The following is a 24,078-nucleotide window of genomic DNA, read 5'->3' on the forward strand; positions in this document are numbered from 1 at the left end:
ACTGGGAAAGAGGCCAAATTCACTCATGAATCATGTCCCTGCAAACAAAAATCCAGAAGTAAAAAGTTATCCTAAAGCAGACCGAACGAAATCACCTCAAGCCCCAGAGCATGGGATCCCCATAACATGGTCCAAACTAAATCCCTGGCTATCACTGGCTATTTTGAGAAGAAACAAACAAACAAAAAAAAAAAGAACTTTGCTGGACCTGAAAGAAGTGGTGTGTTTGTTTTTATTTAGAAAAGGAAGGCAAAATACAAGCCAGTCCTTTTTCACTCCATTAAATGACCTGGAGATGCAGGATACATGCAGAAAACAACTCAATACCAAGCTGACTTCAGAGCCTGCACCCTGTTTTTAATAATGACCAAGGTGTTTCAAAGCTTTGGTCCCAACAGTGGTTAGCTCGTCTCCTGAGCACCCTCTCGAAGGGCCCAAATCCCAGGCTTCCAGCTCAAGTATTACCCTTAATTGTCTCTCATTAATGACTGCACAAACATTATTCCTGTTGAGACAACAAGTATGCAGCAAGCTTTGCTACTCACACGCCTCTTGAGAGTTAATGTTGGACAGGGCCATCAGGGACTCCTCTCCAAGAATATATCTGAAGCCACGCTGTCAATAAACATATTTTTAGTTGCTATAGCAAAGACAGCATGCAATTAAAAAGTGCTCTCAGACTTCAGGGAGAACACGGAGCCCGCTCCTTTCTCAGTGCTGTTGCAGCCTCCTACCAGAATTGAAACCTGACTTTGCTTCGGCGGTGCAAACATCGCATTAGCAGCCAGGCAGAGACACTGCAGAACAAGGACACGGATCCCTATCGCTTCTCCCAGCTTCTATAAATAGGGAGAGAGAAAATAGATGAAAGGCACCTAGTCCCCCTGCTCGCTCACACTGAGGCTTGCTGGCCGCTGTCGGATTTCTCTGTAATGGCTTTGTATGGACCTGGCGGTGAAGCATCCCTTTTCTTAATATAGAGGCTGTATTTTTGGGGTCACAAAAGAGGAAAGAAAACCTCTAGTGCAAGAGAAATCAAACCAACACAGTTTCCTGGTGTTACATTCTGTCTTTTGCTGATTTCTAACCGCTGAGGCGTACTGTGACGCGCAGCCAAAATGTGTCTGGATCATGCTGAGAAAATAAATCTGCCTGCACGTAAGAGTTCAAAGACGGCTTTGCAAAGCTGGCAGGGGAAATAAAGAAAAAAGAAGAAAACACCACCAAAGGGGCGTATTAACAGTATTTCCCTTCCACCCCAGAGGCCTGAACGAGGTGCCCTAAGAACTTTCCAAGCCGCTTTGCCACTTCACCAGGATGAAGACTTGCAGCTTGTGGAGTGGTACAGAGTGTGAATGTTGAGCAGGTCCACACATCTTAACCAAGATGCTAAGTCCTTCTGCTGGCCCTTGGGTCCCAAAGTCAGAGTTTAAGGCACTTCCGTTCCTCTGCAGATGCTGGCCATCGGAAGGAAAGGCCGTGGATGCTCACCACTTACATGACACTTGGTTATGCTGCACGGATAACGCATTCTCACAACAGGAAGGCTTCATGCTGCGAGAAACGGCTTCGTTTATGGAGCTTATTTTAGAGCACAGAACAACTTGCCAAGGGATGGAAGAGGAACCCCATAAGGCAGGTAATTTAAAACTTGCCCAGACAGAGCTCTGGAGACACGCCACAGAAAGCTATCCCGCCGGATGACCAGCGTGGGCTGTTTCCACTTCAATCGCGATGATAACCTCAGCTTTGTCAGAATGCAAAACCCAAATACAAGCACCTCGATGTTGCAGACTGTGCATCTGAGCAGCCGTGACCATAACGTCCTGCCGGAGGAGGAAGAGAACAGCATTAGCCTTTTAAATTATTGAAACCTCATTTCAAAATCGAACTCTTGAAAGCATCCATCTGAAGGGAAGAAGAGAAAACGAAGCCACAAATGAATTAAGGTGCCACGCTCCATTGCTCTTAAAAGGACACGGGATGAGGTCGGGGCTGGTGCTGACATTCAGCCAGGCCAGCAGTTCATCGATCTCTTGTGCACCACCACGTCCTGCCAGCTGCTGGGCTCACGCTTAATTAGCACTTTGCTAAATGCTTCCTTTTCCTCCTTCAGAGAGGGAACAGGGGAGCAAGGGGTGCCCTGAGGGGGCTGTATGATTCATTGGGGATCCAGAAAGCAGCACAGCCGGGAATCGCGTCTGCTACACGCAGGCATTCATACCCCAAACCGGAGAAGACGAGAGTAGCGTGAGGCCAGAGCAGAGCTGGCAGAGACGCAATGGCAACTTTCTGAGCAAACCTCTCGGCAGTCTGGCTGGTGAGAAAACAAGGCTTCCTTGTAGTGGGAAAATGTCAGCGTTGCAAAGCCCGTTGTCCTTCTGCTGGGGAATGAAGCAGAGTCCCGTTGGCATTCTTCGAAAGCATGAGAGGGAAAGCAGAACAGCCAGCGGCTTTGTGGCCAGCAAGCAGGGAGCAGGCACTGGAATTTGCGTCTGACTCAGAGCAGACAGATGCCCTCCACGCTCCGGGCAGTGAATACTTATTTACACAAAGTCAAACAGCTCTAAGGGAGATTGGGGGGGGGGACAAACTCGGCAGTCTTGCTTTAGAGAAGCTGGATGGCAGGAGCTCAGGTCTGGAGCTCGTCTAACCCATGTGGATGCCTAATCATTAGAGACCGGGCAAAGCATCTCTCAAATTCCACCCTGATCCAAAGTGCTGTCCAAAAAGATGTTTTGTCCTAACGGATAAATTTCCACTATGAATCAGTGCTAACAAAAAAAAAAAAAATCTGTTTTGTAGAGGAATTCCTGCTCTTGCTTAAACTATTTAAGTGTGGCAAATCACATCTAGCAGGAAAAAAAGAAAATCTCAAGCGGCCACCCCTAGCACGTGAAGCCAAAGAGACCTGCAGCTTCACTCTGGAGAACCACGGATTTCTGCTTCCATTTGGAAGAGCAAAGAGCTTTCACTTCCCCCAAAACAGATGCCAGAAGTAGCCCCGTTATGCCTCGGACTGAATGCATAATTTCAATAAAACCTCAATATTTTGCTCTATGTAATTACATTTTCGAATCAAAAACCAGGACTTCCTGATATTGGTTGAATTTTCCCTTCCTGCATTTTTCTCAAAAAAAAAAAAAAAAAAAAGGCAGTAAGCAGAAGCCACTCTAGTTTCATACAGTATCTCATCTGGATTAGAATTGCTTTTCCCAAGGGCTTTTTTTTGGGTGGGACCAATTTTATAGATGGACTGAAAACATTTGATTTTTCTTTTTGGATAAACACCGGGCTCTTTCTTCCAGTTTCTGAGCCTTGAAATCTCTCATTATTTTCAACTGTTTCCCCAGGAAGGCTAGAAAATTCCTCCTGGAGCCAAGACACGCATGCTGTTCCTTAGCCCCAGCGCTCACAGACCTTAAGAAACGCGCAGGAATCGTGACGTCCCCACTCAAACTGCTTCAGCTGGCAGGGCTGCTTCCGCCGTGGACCGCGAACAGCCTGTAACTGGAAGAGAGGCACCGCAGAGCCTGCGGCAGCGTGCTCTTTGTGCCAGCCCGCTGCCACTACAGATCGCAATTAACTGCTCCTGCTGGGATCTGTGGTCCCAGCGAAGGAACAGAGGCACCTTTGGGAAAGGGGGAAAATGTGGTAGCACCAGCAGGAGGTGTTTTTTTTTTTTTAGAGAAGAGGTTTCTCCCCGCCTTCTGTTTGTAAGGGATTGGAAAGGAAGAAGATGGAATGGTTGAAGCAGGCTGCAGAAAGGGCCCTGCCTTCATATTAAAACCTAGGTGCCCAACCTCCCTGTACAGTTGGAGAACCAACAGCATCTCCCCAGTGCTGTCCATGCCAGGCTATCCAAAAGGGGGAGATGAGTTGACCATCTCTCTTCCATGACTAGAGAACTAGCTTAACCCAACCGCACCTGGATCTTTCTCTGATGGAAGTCAGGCGAGATGAAAAGCAGCCCAAAGCACTAAGCTTGCTGCTTACGGCACCTCGAGGGATCTCCTGAAGGCTTATAACGACTTGCAGGACTTGAAAGCCAGAACCACACCCCAACATAGTTATGTTCAAAACCAGCATTTCCTTCAGTACAGGGCTGTGGGCACCCTTGGTCCTGTGAAGGAGTCACAGGGAGGGTGCGTAAGGACACCCCATATGGGGACTTTCCTCCTGACCTGTTTGGAGTAAGATATTCCCTACAGACATGGTAAGGTCAGAGCCCACCTGCCACTTCCCACCATTGCTGTAGGGAATCTGAAAGCTCCCTGGAGAGCCTGCTGAAAGCTCAAGGAAACTCTTCCTGGTTTCATTACTGTCCAACAAACACATGGGGACCTCGGCTGAATACACCTGCTGAACCTGGCCCAGCATATGCTGCTCAGTGACACTGCCCAGTTTGCAGGCAAAGTGAAGAGAGGAAGGAAAATACCGAGACCCAGAGATCAGAAAAGTACTCTGGAGGTCAGGCATCAAGTCCGTTGAACAGACACGAAATCACTCCTGAGCTGCTGGTATCTGTTATTTTGATGGTGAGATACACACGCCAACTATTTATTGCTATGCAACAGCTTGGCTCACCTTTAGGAGGTGAATTTCCCAGCTGCATCTCCTGTTGTTAACGCTTAAGGATTTCCACTGCTTAGCTGGGATCCTGCAGTCATCTTGTTTCACTGCTCTCTTCAGCCCCATGCTTGCTGTGGGCCACAATGTACCATGCGGTATTCCCTGAAGTCATCCAATGCCAACATTATATTAACAGAGCAGCCAGAATTTTGTCAGGAGAGGAAAGCAGGCAAAAAAAAAAAAGTCACTTAACACTCTTAAAAACATCTCGCCTTTCTATAGCTATGTAACTGCCGTCTGTGGAGAGCACCAAGTGTTTCCAGAAGACAAATCGGCTCACCTAAACATGCCTTCCTCTCTGCTAGCCTTAAGTGCACTCACAGTCCCAGGATAGGGAAACTTGCAAGGACATGAGCAACTAAGCACAGCAGCAGGCTCTTTAAATTGACTGATCACAGACTTAGGTCCTGCCTTCCAGAATCAGAGCCTCATCTCGGGGACTGCAGAGGACAATGGCCCTCTTCTTCTGCAGCCAGTGAAGCCCCAGATATTTTTAAGACTTAGCTGAGACACTGAAAAACTAAAGTCAGAGAGGTGTGCAGGAAAAGGGAGACCCTATCGGCATGAAACAGCTTGGCAGCTAGCAAGGGATCCTGGGTTGTTTAGGACGCTGAACAAACAAACACCGAAGTTGAAATAATAGTTAACAAAACCATTTCATTTTGCTTTTTAAAAAAGAAATTACATATAGATTTCCATTGTAGACAATAGCAAGAAGTCCAGAAGTTTCCAATGACGAAGCAGTTTTATTTCCAAAATTGCCTAAAGCAACAATAAGCCTAAGCCATACAACACCCGATCAATCAATCATGACAAACAGGGGAAAATTTCTATGGTGTTTATCCGGAGGACGGTCTGCGGGTTTGTGATGACTGAAAAAGAATGAAAAGAGAAAAAAAAAAAGATCAGATGATAGCACAAAAAACTGTTACATACCTTTCAGAAGGCTTAGCTACATCAGTCTAAGGCATGCCAAGGCATGACAATGCCTAGGAGGGGGCATGCTGGCAGATAGCGTCATGTTGACAGGACAGCTACATACCATTGGTATGGCACAAGGCAGAGCTCCTATGGGACCATGTCAGATTGCTCAACGTTTTAGTGTCTGTTCTGCAAAGAGCAGTCATAACTTCTCTCCCTCTCAGTCATAGCTGAGAAGGGGCCGTCGTCTGGCAATCAAAAAGCCTGCCACGTGATACTGTTAAAGCTTGTTAGTATCTGTGATTAAATATCCAGTATTCAAGGCTTTGGAAGGAGAACAAAATTGCTTTTCTGCCCTGGAACTTCCCCGCCCCCCCCCCAGAAAGGCCTTTTCCAAAGCTATTCACCAAAGGGTGCTAGAGAGAAGGGATAAAGTCACTGTGCTCTGAATGCAGTGTGCACACCTCAGGCAGCAGGCTGGGAAAGAGGTGCTGTGCCATGAGGAGTCCTAGGGTATGTTGAACAAGTCTCCCTTCCCAGGTATTGCTCCTACGTCGCGGTATGTTCCTCTCCCAGACCCAGCCACAGAACAGCAGGGAAGGAAGCTCTGTACTCTTTACATCTTACTTTTCTTCTTTTGATAATTGTGCCTTTTCCAGAAGCGCACGTTAATTTTTGGCCACGACTCCGTCTTTTCAATCACAGTAGCCTCCACACGGACGAGTTCTTTCCTTGAAAATAAACCAAAAAAAAGATACCACCTTTCAATTATTTACATCCCCTGCCTGTCAGTGAGCAGGTTTCTGGGGAGAAAAATGACACCCAGGTAACACACCCTGCCTTACAAAGCCCAGATATGGAGGAACTACAAAGTCACCAGGGAAGGAGGAGGGAAATCTGTCAGGTTGCTGCCTTCATGGTGCAAAGACAAAAGCCTCGAGGTGCTGTCCATGAATCAGGCAAGTGATGTGCTATTCTGCAGGGCAGTACCTCTCTGTCACATGAGAGCTGAGACCAGAAACAGCCAAGAATGCAGTAGTAAGAGAATCCTGCAGGAACTTGTAGGATTACAGTAGGGTAAATTCTCCTGGCATGTTCACATGATCTTTCTACTTTGCTTACTGTACACATTAAACAAACACGGTCCCTTCTCCTGTGCTCTGCTGGTCAACACAGAATTCCTTCCTTCTGTACAGCATCCCAGGCAGCTGGAATAAAATCTTCACACCTTTCTCACCTGATTAAGTTCTGGCAAAGGCTGAGCAAAAACATTTGGCCCACTGTTTCTAGCAGGAAGCACAGCTAATTGGCTGCTGGAGCAAGTCACTTCTTCTCCCACATGGTTCTCTTCTGCCTCCCACTCTTGGTCGGTCCTGCTTGTTTACCCCAGATTGGAAGAGAGGACAGGGATTCACTGAGGATTTCATGTACAGCTTTCACTGCAACCAGGGGAGTTCAGGTTGAGTGGTGAGACCACTCAAAGACTCAAATTGTTTCTAAATCTCACTACTACACATGAGAATTCTCAGCAAGTAAACATCCTTCCTCCCCTAGGATGGAGAAGAAGAGAAGAATGCAGCCCGTACTTCCTTCACACTTGACTAAAATCAGAGTAATTTGTCCCTCTGCATTAGCTTACTGACACACACAAATAAACACTTTCTGCCCAGCCAGGGAATCTGCAGAGCATCAGGAGAAGTCCTGCTGAAGTTAGAAAAAAAGAGCACTGGGAATTCTAGCTGCCACTTGAAGAACACCGGAGGTGGAAAACAAGGGGATCTGAGGTATGTGCTGGAGGTCCAGCAACCTGTCTGCACAACGCCTCCTCCCTGAGAAGGTAAGAGCCTCCAGACAAGAGCTTTGGGAAGTTTAGTTTTAACCAACAGCCACAGTGGAGAAGGAAGAGACACTCTTTCATGCAGCATCACTGCAAAATACCATTAAAAACTGATTAGCATGCTCACTTGGCTGCCAGAAACAGTTAAAGAACATTTTCTTGACAAACAACTCTGCACTTCAGGGGCAGAGGAGGGAAGCCCATCTAGCCTCACTGTTCCAACAAGGTCACTAAGAGGCCAAAGGCTTTGAGACATTTAGCATCTCTCTTAACATTTACCCTCTGGGGTGTAATATATATCAGAGGTTAAATCCTTAAGGGAGGAGAGAAAGACAGCCAGAGGAAAAAACTGATAAATTTACATTTACTGACTAGCCCAGAGGAAAACAGACATAAGAATATCTAGATTTTAAAGAGACCGCTGGGTGACCCTGACATCCCAGCTAAAGGGTGTTATCCAGATTCAACAATAGGACCAACAGCACTACTGAAATACACAACAAGCACTGCAAGACTAGGAAAGAAACCAAAAACATAGACTGCACTCCAGGGGCTGGCTGTGTTTTGCCACTCTAATTAGGGAGCTTTACTTTCTGGGCCTAACTTCTGTCCACTGAAAGCAAAAGGGAAATCTAAACTCCCACTGACTTCTCACAGGCTTGGACGGTAAAGGCATGCAAGAAACTCACTAATGACGATCACATGGGCAAACTGGACAGCAGCCAGGCCAGATAAAAGGAGCCAGTCACTGAAATCTCCATGCTGCTCTCAGGAGAATCAGGGTTTACAGCAGCACAGCCAAGCTACCCCGGTACAGCTCTTGCTGCCGGACCACACTAGCTGCCCTAAGCCTCGAGTAGCATTCAGCTGAGGGGAGAAACACTGACACATCTGCAGATAACCATCTACCTGATGCTGCTTATGGACGTTGACTTTCTTTCCAGCAAATCTTTAATGGTGTTGTTGAGCACAGCTGAGTATTAAGGCAGTAGCTTCACTCTGCAAGTCAAGGTTCAAGGGCAACGGGCCCTGGTGAGTCCCCCTCTCTGCTGGACCAAACACCAAGACCTGCTGGCTGAAAGGCTGAAGCAGGGCAGAAGCCAGCTCGCTGGTGAAGTGCATACAAACATAAAAGTTCTCAGCAAAATAGAGCCCAAGAAAAAAAAAATCTTTATTGAATGTTTTAGGTATGACTGGAATGCCCATAAAAATAAGAAGGGGGGTCACACATTTCCCAGAGTCTGAGATAGTCGGGCCTGCTGCTCTCAGAAGGAAAACATTTCATGAAAAAGGACATCTACCAGATTTTAGCAGGAGGCCAGAAAAATTCATACTGAAACGTCAGAGATCAGAGATCAGTCCAATGAAAGGTATTGCCAGTGGGCACTGCAAGTGATCCAGGTCAACTACAGCCCTGATCCCTACAAAAAGGATCATAACTCTTAGAGGTTAACAACTTAAGCCAAGTCAACGAGCCCTCTCTGTCCTTGCAGAAGGTAACTGAATCCTAGCCTGGCTGTCTGGAAGAGCCGAAGGCACTTTCTCATTGCTGCTGAAGCCATTGCAAAAATGGTCTGGTGGCAGGAGAAAAAGTAGGGATCATTAAAAGGAAAAAAAAAAATCTCATCAGCTGTACTTTGTATAGAAACAAACACAACTTTTTGGCTCAGAGGCACCACTCATTTCACTCAGGCCTAAAACAGATGAGAGGACTCAGCTGATGGTTTGAAATACAAACCTGCCCAAAGTTATGTTCGCTTCCGATCACGGATTTAAAAACGCACAACAATTTTTGCATTATACAGCTAAACGAAGTACAACCACATACCACTTGATACCCTGTGCCAACTGACCAGACAGCAAGTTACTTGAACAGAACCAAAACCCAAGATTCCAGAGTAGAAGCCAGCTAAGAGTTCCCAAAATAGCCTCTGCCACGCAGATATGTTTTGTTGCACTGTTTTTTTTTTGTTTTTTTTTTAAGGCTTTAGAGAAGTGTCATCTTGGGAGGTATCTGCTACATAAAATTAAAACATGACCATCTGCCCAAAACAGGACAAGTTCCTACCCGTCTCCAAGTCAGAACAGGGAGTGCAGCTGCAACGAACTGTCTTACGCAGACACTGGTGCAAGCACCCACTGATGTGTTTATTTTTAAAACAACAGAAAAACAAAAATGCCTTTGTTCGCATCCAAGCTCTTATCTCCCCTCCAAAATGTTTGTGGTTTAGGCACAACCGGGAGCTATGTGAAAGAACTGCCTGCAACACATGGGGTTCTGCTTTCCTCAGCCCGTAGCGGAGAGCTGGGGAACCCACAGCTCACGGGGAGGACAGCACCTCCCCAGCAGCCCTTCGCTCTGCCTGGGCAGCCTCCTCCACACACTGATCACCCTCTGCCAAAGTTACTACAGTTCAGTCCAGTGCTGGCAGATGTGCAGTTTGGTCTGCCTCGAGCAACTGACAAGGCTTTCCGCACGCTCAGAGCACTTGCAGGAACCAAACAGATGGTTTTCTTCCTGTCCTGGAGCTCCTGGCTCTTGGGGCACATACCAAGTGCAGCACTCGGGGAACTGTAAAGAACCACTCCAGTGCCACCAGTTAAGAGAACCAGGTGAAGGACGGTGCTCCTATCCTGCCTGAGGTGCCATATCCCTGTCTGCAGAACGTAGGCTCTTATTTGAGTATCTGGAAGATGACATTTCTAGTCCTAAAAATGGTATTTCCCCTTCCTAAAAATCTTCCACAAGTCTAACAGTGTCTGGCAGTAATTCAAAGGCTCCTGAGGATCTGCTATTCCAGATCTCTTTGCAGCACTGCTCAAAGAGCTGTCAGCTCTCGTAATCCTGCCTAACAAAGGGAACCTGAGGCAGGTACCACCAGCGCAGCTGAAGTCGCATTATCAAATATGCAAACATGTTATCAATACCTCTTAAATATGGACAACCTCCTGGTAGCACAGAAAACACTCAGAAGCCAAACCCACCTGAAAACGCGTGGTATTTCTAACTCGAATCTACAAGCCACCAGGAAATATTTCTCAGATCTGCAAGCTCCTCCTCATCTGGCCATCCTCTGCCAAAGTTGCTTCAGTTCAAGCTAACACAAACACGTGGGTTAGCCTGAAACCAGACCACAGCCAGGGCTTCCAGATGCTTAAAGCACTTGTAAGCCACATTATCTTGACCTGTACTTTACCACTAAAACCTCCTGTTCTGGGGAAAACCACATACCATTGATGACTTTGCTTCCAGCCAGTGCTAAAAGCTGAAACAGCAACACCTAGTCCACATACCACTTCCTTCTGGTAAAGCAGAGGCTGAAGAACCAGATGTTCTGACAGTTTGTACAGTGAGTCCGACAGCATTAAGATGGAGCTGGGGCTGTGATTGCTGGAGTCATGTAACTAGGAGGAAGGGAAAACTGGGAACTCTTAAATTAAGATTAAGACCTGCTGAGTTAAGACATGGGTAAAAGGAAGTGGGTTTAAAAAAAAAAACACAACAACTCAAATTACGAGATTAAGGGATGGGCAAGGATTTCTGGGTTATTCTAAGATGGCTATCACTGCAATTATGGTTAGGGAGTAAAGATGCTGAAGAGCAAGATTTACTGCTAGTTTGTGCAAGGCTTTTACAATGAGGAAAAAGAACCAACCCAAGAGAGGTGAATATCCTACAGTTACCTTAGGAATAGGTACTGCTGCTCTATCCTGGCATTGAGGTAATGGTTGAAGTCAGCAGAGGCTGATGAGCTTATTTTATGGGTGATTCTTTCAAAACCCATGGGGCTGGGAAAAGAACTAGTGCTGATAAATTCATGTTTCTCTTCAGTTTAGAGGATAATTCTTGTGTGAGACCTCTTACCCAAGGAGCGGCCTTCCAATAAGCGTGAAATCATCTGCACCAACCAGCAAAACCTATGGAAAATAACTTAATCAGACATATCAGTGGTTCATTACCCTGGCAGAAATGCAAACAACATTTTCCAAATTCTGCAGTCACCATAACGGAGCCAAAAAGCTTAAAAATGCATGTTTCAAACCTGACACTGTTACTAGAGAGGAACAGTGGGAAAAGGCAGCTAACAGGCTAGAAACAGATTCATAAAACAGACAGTCTTCCAGGAGAACTTAAATCTACTAAAACATACTTTACAAGTATCTTTCACAGTCATCAGAACACACTGAACTTTTCTGTTCTGGCTCACCAACAGTTGTAAAAGATATGAAAAGCAATACAGGGAAGAATAATATGCCTTTGCGTGGGATCTGAATGAATGGCAGCTACTAAAATCATTTTTTTTTATACCAATTGCAACACATCTCTACAGAAACCCTTTCATCATTCTCCTCCACGAGGCCCCAAGATGAACAATAACGAAATGAACATCTGGCGTGAATTCGCCACCAAGGGACTAACCATTTTGTTTCAGGACATTTCAATCACCTGCCAAAGACATGACTGAAAAAGTTGCCTCTAAACTGGACTTTCAAAGCAGTGGATGAAGTAGAAAAACTGCCCATCTCTCCTTAACCGCTTACTTGGCTCTACCAACTAGATATTAAGCCAAGCGAATCCCACTTCAGTCTTTCATTTAAGATTTGGATTAACGAGCCTCTACAAGTTCCTGCTAGTTAAGCATGGCTAAGGATAAATATATTGAATTGCATATTGGCAATTCTCCCCTGCATGCACCATCCCTCCCTCCACCCAAGACACTCAGCACGATAAGGATCTCACAAAGCACGGAGCGGTGACAGTTCCTCTGGGAGCACTGTCAGTGTTTTGGGTGTTGCAGTCTCAAGGTAAACACAATCTTCAGCTGCCGTCTCTAAAAACAACTGTAATTTTCTCTTTTTTTTGGATGAAGTTAGTACAACAGAAATCCGTCTCCTAACAGAGTCTGGCACAACTCATTCCAACCACATTCGACAGAAATCACATTATCACTAACAGCTTAACTGAGACTGGAACAAAACTAAGGCAAACAGCTGGAGTAAGAACAGGAGATCCAACAGGAACTCTTCAAGACTTTTCTAAAACTGGTTTTCGGTTTTGTCTCACGGAACATTTGTGTGCCATTTGCTCCAGCCCCATGCATAGCATGGCAATCACAGGCACTGTGGACAAGGCACGTTACCTTTTCCATCCGGATTCGGTCTCCGCATTCAGCCTCCAGCACGTTGTCCATCATAATCAAGTCTTCACTGGTTATTTTCCACTGCTTGCTGGCAAAGTGGACCACGGCAAAGAGCCTTCCGTACTGCCCTGCTGCGATCATATTGTTCACCTTTTGTACCACTTCTGTTGGCAAACATCAGGGAAAAAATCAGAGTAGAAAACCCAACAAGGTGTGAAGAGCTGATCAAAATTAATTCAGCCACACTGCTCTCCCCCTAAAACTGTTATCTTCTGGGAATCTCTAAGCAAGGCTCAACAGCGGTGTTGTTTTCTACAGGGTGTGAGCCATCCTTTCACAAAGGTATTTGCCTTTTAGTTGCTGGAAAAAAAAACATGCAGAAGTAAACACCTATGTATATATTGTGCAGTCAATCCAAGGGTGTTCATTTCTTGGCTTGTATCTTAGGCATCCTAAAAGGCACTGTGTTCAAACACAAAGCGTTCCAGAAGAGACAGCTTGTCAACACGCAACCTACATCTGGAAGGGAGCTATCCTCAATTCCCAAGTAATACTAGGACTAGGACCCTAAATACTTTGTAAGGTGCCCCGGAGCATCAGGAAGAGTTCTGCAAACTACGCAGGAAAAAGTGCTCCAGGCATATTAACAAAGCCTGGCCTGAGAACTTGTACCTACAGCAAAATCAGGAGAGACTGCCACAAAAGCTCTTCCTATACATGCACACACATCCAGAGGTGGTGCCAGGAGCAGCACAAATTCCAGGGACGAGGTCCTGCACAGCACATGCACATAACTCAGTTTTCTGTGATCAGCTTCCTGTGCAGTGAAGCCAAAACCAAGTTTTATGGGAACATCAAAAGGTATTTCTTAACAACTGCCATTCCCCTGCCAAATAGCAGCCTTCCACCCTCTCGAGCTGTTCACAAAAAGAGTAACTTTGCTATAACTGGAAAAGTAGGTTTTCTTCGTTGTCCTCAAAAGTGGCTGAATCGTTTTTTTTCTTGGAATGTAAACACAATATAATGACCGTTTGGGACAGACAAGAATTTAGCAACCAAACCAAACCCAGCCCTTACAGGAACACTCTAAAAGTGTCCAAGTTTCAACTCAGCAGAAGCAAACTATTATAGGTAGAGGTGAAAATAGAAACGATTGTGTGAGACAGTAGTTACTGCAGTCCTCACTAAGATGAAGAGCTTAGCCTCTGTGTTTCTGCAACTGCCATTCCAGAAGAAAAGATCACTGTGTGCTCTTCTCTGACTCAGAGTGGTCCACTACCAAAAGTGCACAGAAAAGCACGATCCCCTTCTCTTTGTTATATCCCCAATGCACAATGGGATACGGTAAGTTTCTTCCGGCTCCAAATTGCTGATCCAGGTATATGAGCAGTCCTGTGGCCAGCATTTCAAAACCAAAATTTCAAAGTGCTGACCTACAGTTTTCCCCTAGCCAGAAAAACACATGTAGTCATGCTCTAACAAGGGTTATTTCCTTGTCAAATTTCAACTTTCTACCCACAGGGCTTTCTCATCTTTTTTGTAACAGAAAAAGGTACGTGTTCTTCAACGTACTTGGGCTCTGAAGCTGTTGATAACTCTTCCAAATATCTCTAGACAGGAAACATTGTACGCTTGTACATTTGATTGTTAGTACGGCTTGTATCTTAGCACCATGTGGAGCGACCCTTCCTAAAATATCCATGGCTGTTTCCACAGACAGCAGGAGAATATAAGGCAGAATTCGAATGCTCTGGCTGTTGTATGCTTTGGATAAGCACAGCCAGGAGATAATGATGCAAGCTCATAAACAGTAGGAGGTTACGAGGCACGGAAATCACAATGGCCCCAAGGATCCCGTGTGAAGCAGTCAGAGGAACGTGGGACCCTGCTCACCACAGGGCGTCAGCAAATCAAACCGAGCAGTTTATGGTTCACTGCTGGGTCAAATCATGCTCTGGGACAGAACACTCATCCGTCACTTAAGCAATCCCAGGAGCACAGAGGAAATGAAAAGCGGGATAAAAAAGAAGCCAGAGAGGGGACCTGGAGCAAGAGGCTCTCTCCAAAGCACATCACTTGCACAACTATTAACACATTTTAGCTACGCTATGGGAGACTATCTGCAAAAATACAGACACAGCTCTGCTTCTCTCCTGTCATTGTCTCCTTGTACAAGAACTACTCTCCTTCACTTCTTGGGTCTCTCCAGTCTAGAGCCTTTAGAGATGTCCCTTCAGGTGCCTTTCATAGATGTCCCAGAGGCTAACAGAACAATACAGTAGGACAGCCTGTTAATAAACACAGGAGCTCATTTCCTGCATAAAGCAGGCAACTGCTAATTGCCCACCACCACCATGGTAAGGGAAATTCACCCACTGGGGCTCATTACTCCCCAGTTCTGAGAAACATCCTGTGCCCGTGCTGGCTTCCCTGCTACCACCTCTACCACAGTCTGGATGACAACAGCCCCACCTGGGCAATATAAGGCTAGGCACATCTCTGTATTCGATTTTCACATTCCCACCTGCCATGGGGAACCTGTGTGTGTGGTAACAAGTGGAAGCCTGACATGCTGTAGTAAGACCAAGTGATGAGAACGGTTGCTAAACAGCTACGTGCACTTCACTTGCTGATTTGGGAGGCTGACTGCTCGGGAGTCAGCCTCCCGAAAAGGAGCCCAGAGGCTTCTTTCGGGAGGACCACTGGCTGCGTTCAACAGTCCTGACTAGATGCGAGGACAAGAATACATTCACTAAACAGTGTCACTTACCACCTGCTCGTTGCCTTATGTCACACCTCTGCAGCTCTGTCGTGTGCCCACTACCCAACTGCTTATGCTGGCTCTAGCGTTCTGTTTTATTTGCTACAAAATACCAGCTCTCTGATGTGCCCACTATCCAACTGCTTGTGCTGGCTTTAGCATTTTGCTTTATCCACTGAAAGAAAAATAGGTGTTTCCTCCTGTCCAAAATGCATGTTTCACACTTTAGGTGGCAACACATTACATCAGGTAAGATTCCTTTGGCAGCTTTATGACCTGTCAAGCTGTCACACACTAAAGAGGCTTCATGATCTACCCAACTCTCTAATACCAGCAGTTAGAGCACGAGGCCAGTGACACTAAAATATGCCAGAAAGAAGACAAAAAGTAAAAGAACAAGAAGTAGCTTGAATCATTGAAGACAGTGATTTATGCTCAGTCAGGCCACGAATGGCAGTAACGAATCATTAGTCTTCACTTGGAGCCTTGAGACCTTTACCTGCATGATACTTTGCTTCTTCTGTTGGATCTGGCAGTTTCACTTCAGGCCATGGCGGTGAAGTTAGAGATGTTTTGGCAACGAGTCTGTGAACAATAAGGTAAGATTCACCTGTAGCAAACAGATATCGCCAAGGAATGCAAACCACAAAGAGGAGAGAAGGTAAAGGAAACTGGAGATGGAGCAGAAAGTGGTTTTCCACTAGGGGAGCAGAAGTTGTACAGGAGAGTTGACGATTTGTCAGTATGAAAGACTCACCCCAAAACACACTCACACCAGAAGGCAATATCCCACAGACCACATTTCACTTTGTAGCAGCTCATCAACAAGGTGAGGGTTTTTATTCAGGTCTTAAGTCTTACGGGTAGAGGGTGTCAGGCAACACAAAAGCAATGTTACTTCCCTAAGACTTAATCCAATGGAGGACACTGGATATGGCAAAGTCCCCAGACCTTCCACAAGAAATGCTACAAAGGTGCTGAAGCTGCAGCCCAGCTCAGAAGACTGTTCACACACATGCAGAAAACACATGGCCTCATTTCTGAGTTCAGCCTGCAAACTCTCTGCCACACACAGTCACTGCACCCAGGGCTTAACATCGTTCAGGTCCACCGTGAATGGCAGCAAGCTTTAAGTAAAAGCAATAAATGCCTCAGTTGCTGGTTTGTTTTACACCCATCTATCATTAAATTCAGTATGGGGGAAATGGATTTTAGTTTTACTTTCAATTTCAGAATGTTATTTGAAATAGTGTGAAACAAACAAAGAGTTCAGAAAGCAACCAACTGAAAATTAACTCAAAATTCACCTATTTATTGCTTGTTATTGCTTGTCCCTGATGTTCAGACATCTACAGGTAGACGTGCTAGTGACGATTGACCTCAGCAACCACCAGTTACTTCCCACTGCCTCGTTTCTACAGACTGGGATTTTATGACAAACTCCAGCGGGATCAGACCTACCCAAAGCCTTGCTTGCACTTGAGTTTTAGACAAAAGGCTTGTAAGCTTTTCTAGGTATGTATATACAAATTACCTCCACCACAGCTGACAGGCTGAACATGTAAATGCTCCTCATCCCACTTCAGTACCAAGTACAAAGCCCTACAGTTATCCAGTAGCAGAGAGCATCCGGGAGGAGGCAATGTGCCTTTGACAGGGAGAAAGGGCTAATGAGCATCCTTAAATCAGCCTCGAGCGCTACACATGAATGACTCATGCATCCTTTTTTCCTCTATTTGTAATGCTCTTCTGTTAAACAGATAGTTTTGAGAGGGTCTTAAGACCACAGCTGGGTTCTTTACAGGAGAGTTATAAGGCTGCTCTTCTTTTGTCACTTTCAGCTGTGTACCCTGAACGGCTTCTCCCATCCAGGTGCAATTCAGCATTCAATACAACAAACATTTAGCCCAAAAGCCTCTTCTGTGCTATCATGACGTCTGTCATCAACCTATACCACTCTGGGGAGGGACTACCAGAGGGATCTAACAAGACTACTTAGACCCATGCCCAACTTGGTTCAGGTGGACCACAGAAGTGAGTGGGAGCATGCGCTGTCTCAAATCCAGCCAGCCAAGCACAAACATAATTTCTCAATATATTTTGCTAAAAGATGCAAATTAAATCCTTTTTTTTTTTTTTTGAAACAGTAGCTTCCACTATTGTTACTAAAAAATTGCTTTAATAATGTCTCTTTTCAAAACACTCTGCAACCATACTGCTAAGACAAGAGCCTCACAATTTCAAGACTTCACTTTTGCCCCTGAAAGCCTTCCTGGGGATCATCCAGCGGAGTTCTGAGCATTACAAACATGACCCTTTCAGGATCTTTCAGCACTGCCGCAATTAAGGGATCAATCACAGCTCAAACCACCCCAGCAAGAGATCTTACTTAGAGCCTGCTCTACTTTCTACACCTGGCTGTTGCTGTCTTACTTACTGAAAATGGTTTATGGCTGTCACAGCATGAGACACCTCCAGTTTAGAGAATAAACTGGGAGCTTGAAAGCAAGCAGGCCATGGCATTGACACAGAATGGAAGACTGAAAACAGCCAGGGGTATTTCAGCTAGCAGCCAGCTACACGTTCCCACTAGCTGTCATTCTGGATTCTTTCTGCTTTTCTCAAGACTATCACTGGGAGGGATCCCCTGTCTGAAAACTGAACTAATTCTTTACTGCCTCAAGCCATCGGTACTTGGCTCAAGACATCAGTACCATCGGTACTGCAGGTATTCACGTGCATATGCTGCCTTTCTCGACAGCAGCGCAGATAGCACTAAATCATGAGAACCCTGTTTAAAACGTCAGAGCTGAACAACAATCAACTCTGCTCAAATGTGCCACAGGGTGTTAACTGAAAAATAAAATGCTACGTGAAATTCACAGCGTGAGTGAGAGCAGAAAAAAATGCGAATAGCCCTTGCTTGCAATTAGTTGTTTTTCAAGATCTCTAGGACAAGGAGCAGCAAGGAGGAGCACCAGAGGCAACTGTTTACTTCTCTGCATTAGAGTCAGTTCCAAAAACTATTGATTTGTTCCCAAAGAAACACTGGAGAGAAAAGCATCGCCCTAACCAGGGACAGCACTTTGCACACGCAGTGCTTTCATCAGAACTGTGGCACACACCTCACTGGGCAGGGAAAGGAGGCATGATGCCAATACAGCTACATTTAGAGATTATCCTGAGAGGTGCCAAATGCCTTTACTTAGAACAGGACACACGGCTGAAAGGCATCAGATTATAGTTCTTTTTTAGGCAAGGACCTATGATACCATAGAGCCAATCTCAGATTTAGTCAGTGGCAGGAAGATTCACCCTGGATTTCATTGAGATGATCAGAGAGCTCCTGGTTTCTCTAATTTGAAGAGAAAGGTGTTGCTCAGTAAATATCATCTCCAACACAAATGGAAAGCTGGGAATTTCCTGTGGGCTGAGATCCACACTTTCTATATAAAAAATTGCTAGTCCTAAGGCTTTGTGGGTTTGTTGCAGAGTTTAGTAATAACATTGTATGCTGTGTCACGGAGGCAGAGATCCAAACTGTGTTCCCACACACTGAGGACCAGCGGGAAGAGACCACCCCCTGCACTCTTCATCAGGACAGAGTGAATGGAAATGAACCTTTTCATTTCTCCCAGATGCTGCTTACAGGATTTCTTTATTTCTGCAGTGTCCCCTTCTGGTTAAAGCAAGAAGCAGCACAGCCTGCAGCTCTATCCAGGTATTTTGGTGCTAGATCCCAGCAGAAGAAATAAAATAAAGATACAAACAAGCAGTTCTAAAAGCGCTGAAATTAATGAAGCCTGAAGTTTTCTGGCTTGGTGTCTTAGAGCAGCTTCTCTTAATTACAATTCATAAAGAGTGCAGTGCAAGTTCAATATTTATCAGATACTGAAAAGACTGGCCAGGAGATAAACCTTGCCTGAATAATAGACCACCTGTACCAAAAAAGATGAGTGTCAGCTGAGGCCCCTTCCTCAGAGTCTGCAATGCCCTGACTTGAGTGGCTTCTCTGCTGTTTACTATGGACTAAGCCACATTGCAGCCCTTTGCTAAATGGAGGATTTAGTTACCTGTCTCTCTACTCAGCTGCTTAATTTCACAAATCAATAGAATTGGCCTTTTAGCAAAGATGACTGAGGGTAGGCAGAGTGTCTAAAATTTTTCAGGAAGTGACAGACAATGGGATCTGAATAGTCTCTCTTTCAAAGGAAAAATAAGCTGCCCTCCAGCCCTTCCTGCCCCATCTTCCCACTCTCCCACAGAAGGTCAGCATTTCAGGGGGCAAAAATCAAAGCAGAGTCATTTGACATTACCCTTCCCGCACTGCCGTGCTCTGGGAACTCTGGTGCCGAACTGCAGATGAAAACAAGAAAGCTAAAAAGGAGAGAGAGAAAAAGAATTAAAAACAAGCAGCAACTGTTGGATTCTTAGGCCTTAGTGAGGAACAGTAGAGCAACGTCAAAGGAAACATCACAGTGCTGGTACCATTTTCTGCCTGTGAAAGCTTTGTTCAGTTTTATCACAATAAGCAAACATAAATGGAAGGAAAAAGAAAATACACAAAGGACTTGCTAGTTGCGTGCAGCATTGTATGAGAGCAAGGGAAAGGCCTCCTCCTGCAAGTGACACATCCAGCTGGACACAACAACTTCACAGGGACACGCTCCGAGCACTCCACCTCTTTTAAAGGACAGCGTGACCGAAAGGCATAGGGGACAGGTGATCTGAACTCTGTACTGCACTCCCTTGATTCTGAGCGCTAACTGATGGTGCTAAAAGGATCCCTCCTGGATGCCTCAGCCCCCAAAACAGGGAGAGAAACTCTTGCATGGCATTTATCAGGCGATTCTCAGCAACTCTTACTAAGCCTTAGAGAGTTTCCATCCAAAAACACGCTGGAGGTGTTCTTCCAGGAACTCACTAGCCATGTGGCCTCCATGCAGATGCCACAACACCGAGGGAAACCTGGAAGGTGCAACAGGTTTGGGTTTTCTGCTCCTACATCTGGATTTTCACTGTCCCAGACAGGCTTTTTATTCCAGAAAGGAATGAAAGAGCTATGGAAGTAAGAACAACAGGAGAAGAATTTAGGAAGATGTATTCATGCTTTTCAGAGCTATGTATATATGAGTTAATAGCATTCACCTGAACACTGAAGTTGGTACTGCCATTAAAACACGAATATTGAAAGAATTGGTGCGTTACCACAACTTAAATTGCGTTTTAAGTGCAGCTTCGGCATTCTTGGAAAGGAGCTGGACATGCCTATACCTTGTTAATTCACAGAAAGAGATGGAGGCCTACAAACACACACTCAGGGACTCGTCCCCATGTCATCTCGGGGGTAACAACATCCTTTCTGGAACAATTTGTTTAATTAAATGCCAGCCCATGAACACTGTGCGGGAACATCCACCTTCTCACCCCCCAGCCACCACACGAATGGCAGAGGGGCTTGGGAAGACCTCTTAAATCCAAACGCACATGGTCCCATGAACAAAGACAGCATTTAATGAGGTTATATTCGCAAGCACACGAATAACCCTAGACAACAAACCTTCACAGGACGAGGGCACCAGCAGCTCACAGCACAACCCCCATACCAAAACCCCACACCTGCCTACAAACCCGCCCCGGCTCCTCCTTTCCGGCCCTCAGTCGAGCACCCCCGCGGGGCAGCAGCCACCCTGCGAAGGACCGAGAAGGCGGGATCCCCCTTCGGCCGACCCCGTCCCCGTTGCCCCTCACCTGCCGCCCGCCGCCGGGCTGCGGCCACCGCCGCCATCTCGCTGCCCCCCGGCCCCTGCCCCGGTAGCGGAAGGGGCGGCCACGGAGCCATGATGGCGGCGGCCACGGTGGAGGCGGCGGCGGAGCGGCAGCTGGAGCTGCTCCGGGAGGAGCGGGAGGCAGAGCTCGCCGAGAGCAGGTAGCATCAGCCCCATAGGTGGTCCCCGAGACCTGCCGTCGCTTGTGGGGAAGCTCTGCTGGGATCGCCCCTATAGGATCTGCTGGCACCCCTAGGAAAGACTCGCCCCCATAGGAAACCGAGCTGGAGTCACCCCTGTAAGGTCTGCTGGCACCCCTAGGAAAGACTCGTCTCGATAGGAAACCCTGCTGGGCTCGCCCCTATAGGGTCTGTTCTCACCCCTAGGAGAATCTCTTGACTCGTCCATATATGAAACCGAGCTGGAGTCACCCCTATAGGGTCTGCTGGCACCCCTAGGAAAGACTTGCCCCATAGGAAAATGAGCTGGAGTTACCCCTATAGGGTCTGCTCACACCCATGGGGATCCCTGCCAGACTTACCTCTGTAGGACTTGCTGCCACATGCAGGAAACCCTGCTGACTCCTATAGGATCCCCTCTCCTATGGGAAGCCTGGCTGGCCTGGGCCTTACAGACACTTATAGGAAATGCTGCTGTACTCACTATGTACAGCCCGCTCAATGGGAAACCCTGCCACAGTCACCCTGTAGCACCTGATCTCACATATAGGATTCACCCATACTGCCAGCTCGCTCCTATAGATCCCTGTTAGACTCACCCTTTAGGGCTTGCTGTCATCTATAGGATCAAAGCTCACTCCAGCAACATTTTGGGGCTGCTCTTCTCTTCCCCAGACCCTAGCTGGCATCCTGTGGTCCCGTGGCCCCCACACTGCCCTGCCCAGATGCTTAAAATTCCCTACAAACAATGAAACAAATTGGGAGACTAAAGAGGATAAACTTGGGGGATTTTATTTTTTGTGTCAATCCATACAAAAGTAAAGAACCCACCAAGGCCCCCAAGTAAGACTGTGGGGTGAACCCTGCTGCTGTGGCAGGCGTTGGGCCCAAAGTACAGCAAGCTGCAAAGCTGCTGCCCATATTTTGTGCCTTAGTCGCTTGTAGCCTGCATATCAGCGCAAGATATCTGCTCCTTTTCCCTGTGCAGCTGCATGTGTGGAGTATTTGTTGGGGATTAGCAGAACTTCATGTGAAAAAACAGCAAATCTTCCATTTTAGAGCTTATATGTGATAGGAGAAAACTTGGATTATTCTCTCGTGGCTCATGGGACTGGGTTAACTGGGCAGCGACTTCCTTTTCACACTCAGACAGGAGAGAGGAAAATCATATAAACCTCTTCTTCAGGATCAGTGAGCATCGCCCCATTGCCCAAAATAATTCTGCAGAAGCCAATCCAGTTAAATTGCTACCAAGCAGTCGTGTAAGTCAGTACTTCGGTACTACAGGAAGCTAATGTCTCTTTTTGCTGTCATCCTCTTTTTCCATCCCTTTGTCTTTTTCTCTTTTGTCTTCTGAAGCTTTGAATTTGTCTCAGTCTGGCAAATGGTGTTCATGCCTGTGTGTGGTTTCCAGGGCCTGGCAGGAAAACGTCTCCCTGAAGGAACTGCAGCGCAGGGGTGTCTGCTTGCTAAAGCTCCAAGCTACCAACCAGAGGACTGGCCTCTACGGGCGGCTACTTGTGACGTTTCAGCCTAGAAAATATGACTCAGACGCTGAGCTGCCCTATAACAGTTTCGGGCCTGGTAAGTGCTATTCCTGTTCATGGGAAGTAGGTAAGGTGAGAGACGACCAATGTATTCTTCCTAACATCTTTCTAATGTGACACTTGTAAAGACTGAGCAATTGATACAAAAAGGGAGAAAAAGGTTATGGCTAGAAGATGAATCTAGAGAAAAATGTCCTCTTTCTCCCTCAGCTTTTTATAAGCATGTATGCTGCAACAGGGAAGAGTGACAGTGATTAAAGAGTTGGCTTTCCTTATTCTGAATCCTTAAAAACAAAGCCCTGGTCTCTTGTCATTAAAGATTTCATGGCACTCTTTGTATGTGCTTACATCTTGGGGTAGGTAAGGAGCTTTTGTTATTTACACTTTAATTTCAAAATGAAAAGTGGATTTTCCTTTTCCTTCCTGAGCTGCCATATTTCCTCCCTTCCCTGTACTGTTATTTTTGGTGAAAACGAGGTGAAGAGTGTGCCATGTGTATTAGTTGACATGCCTGGATTTCTGTTGGGAATAAAAACAATAGAGAAATACAGACTCACCAGCACATCAGCCAGTGCCCTTTTGACTTGTCTCACCTTCTGCCATCACTTTCTTGAAAAGGTCTGAGCTGATGCCAGTATCTGAGGAAGGTAAGGACCCAGTCTGCCATGCTGTGGCCAGCTACACAGAATTATCCCTTGAAAAAAGTTGGGTTTGACCATGAAATAGTTCCAAGTGACTCCGCAAGGAAAGCCCTCTGTGTTTTTTTTCCTGCAGAGACCTTTTTTCCCTTTTCCTTCAGCAATAATGATATTGCCTTGCACTCTCCAAAACTGGTCTACAGGAGTGAAGCTGGCTGCACCAGATAGTTTGCTGGTTTAGCTTAGTCCTTTACTCGGTTTCGTTTGCTCGATCAATTAGTTTGCTAAGCGGATGCATTGGAAGTGGAAACTGGACTGTTTCTCATCTGTGGTACTGTTATGAAGTGTCACAGTTCAATTTGTTGATGCATTCCTTGCCAGCCAGGCCTCCAAGCTGCTGACATGTGAAATTAAAATGACTCATTGCAGATCAGGGTCTCAGCCTTGAGGTCTAAGAAACAGCATCCGTAAGGGCTCTTCAAAGAGAAGTAACGTTACTGTAGCACTAAATTGTTCCTCAGAGACAAACGTTTTAATGTAAGAGCTGATGGAGACTATTGAGGCAAGCTTCCCTTACTTTGCAAATCTGAGATTTAGTCCTCAATGAGTGTGTGCCTCAGCTAAGGTATCCACTTGTCAGACATCCTGCTTAAA

At 46.1% G+C, this 24,078-nt stretch overlaps 2 protein-coding genes across 4 annotated transcripts in view; one reads left to right on the forward strand and one right to left on the reverse strand.

Annotated features, from left to right (window-relative positions):
* Positions 1-5,269: 5,269 nt before the first annotated feature.
* Positions 5,270-21,096, reverse strand: MRPL21 (mitochondrial ribosomal protein L21). Of its 3 annotated transcripts, XM_040557639.1 has the most exons (7): positions 21,044-21,096; positions 19,609-19,669; positions 15,792-15,877; positions 12,532-12,695; positions 11,256-11,308; positions 6,181-6,284; positions 5,270-5,504 (listed from the first exon to the last, which is right to left on the reverse strand). In XM_040557639.1, the coding sequence occupies exons 1-7, from the start codon at positions 21,078-21,080 to the stop codon at positions 5,440-5,442; spliced, it is 570 nt and encodes a 189-aa protein (XP_040413573.1). In that variant the 5' UTR covers positions 21,081-21,096; the 3' UTR covers positions 5,270-5,439. The 3 variants fall into 3 exon arrangements, with proteins under 3 accessions (XP_040413573.1, XP_040413574.1, XP_040413575.1); XM_040557640.1 differs by lacking the exon at positions 19,609-19,669 and having other exon boundaries at positions 21,044-21,095; XM_040557641.1 differs by lacking the exons at positions 19,609-19,669; positions 21,044-21,096 and adding an exon at positions 16,827-16,864.
* IGHMBP2 (immunoglobulin mu DNA binding protein 2) overlaps positions 21,094-24,078 on the forward strand; it is a 43,155-nt gene continuing 40,170 nt past the window's right edge. The window contains exons 1-2 of the mRNA XM_040557636.1: positions 21,094-21,221; positions 22,654-22,823. Coding sequence (XP_040413570.1) covers positions 21,133-21,221; positions 22,654-22,823 — 259 coding nt within the window. The 5' untranslated portion in view covers positions 21,094-21,132. The remainder of the gene's footprint in view (positions 21,222-22,653; positions 22,824-24,078) is intronic.

Source organism: Cygnus olor, chromosome 5 (assembly GCF_009769625.2).
Source record: "Cygnus olor isolate bCygOlo1 chromosome 5, bCygOlo1.pri.v2, whole genome shotgun sequence".
Lineage (NCBI taxonomy): Eukaryota > Metazoa > Chordata > Aves > Anseriformes > Anatidae > Cygnus > Cygnus olor.

Excerpts from the sequence above, each read along its gene's own strand:
- MRPL21 (XM_040557639.1), bottom strand. The coding sequence starts at position 21,080 with ATGGCGGCGGTGGCCGCAGCCCGGCGGCGGGCGGCAG. Across the intron at positions 12,696-15,791 it reads AGAAGCAAAGTATCATGCAG|AAGTGGTACAAAAGGTGAAC; the intron begins GTAAAGGTCTCA and ends GTTTGCCAACAG. Across the intron at positions 6,285-11,255 it reads ATTGGAAGGCCGCTCCTTGG|GAAAGAACTCGTCCGTGTGG; the intron begins GTAAGAGGTCTC and ends TTTATTTTCAAG.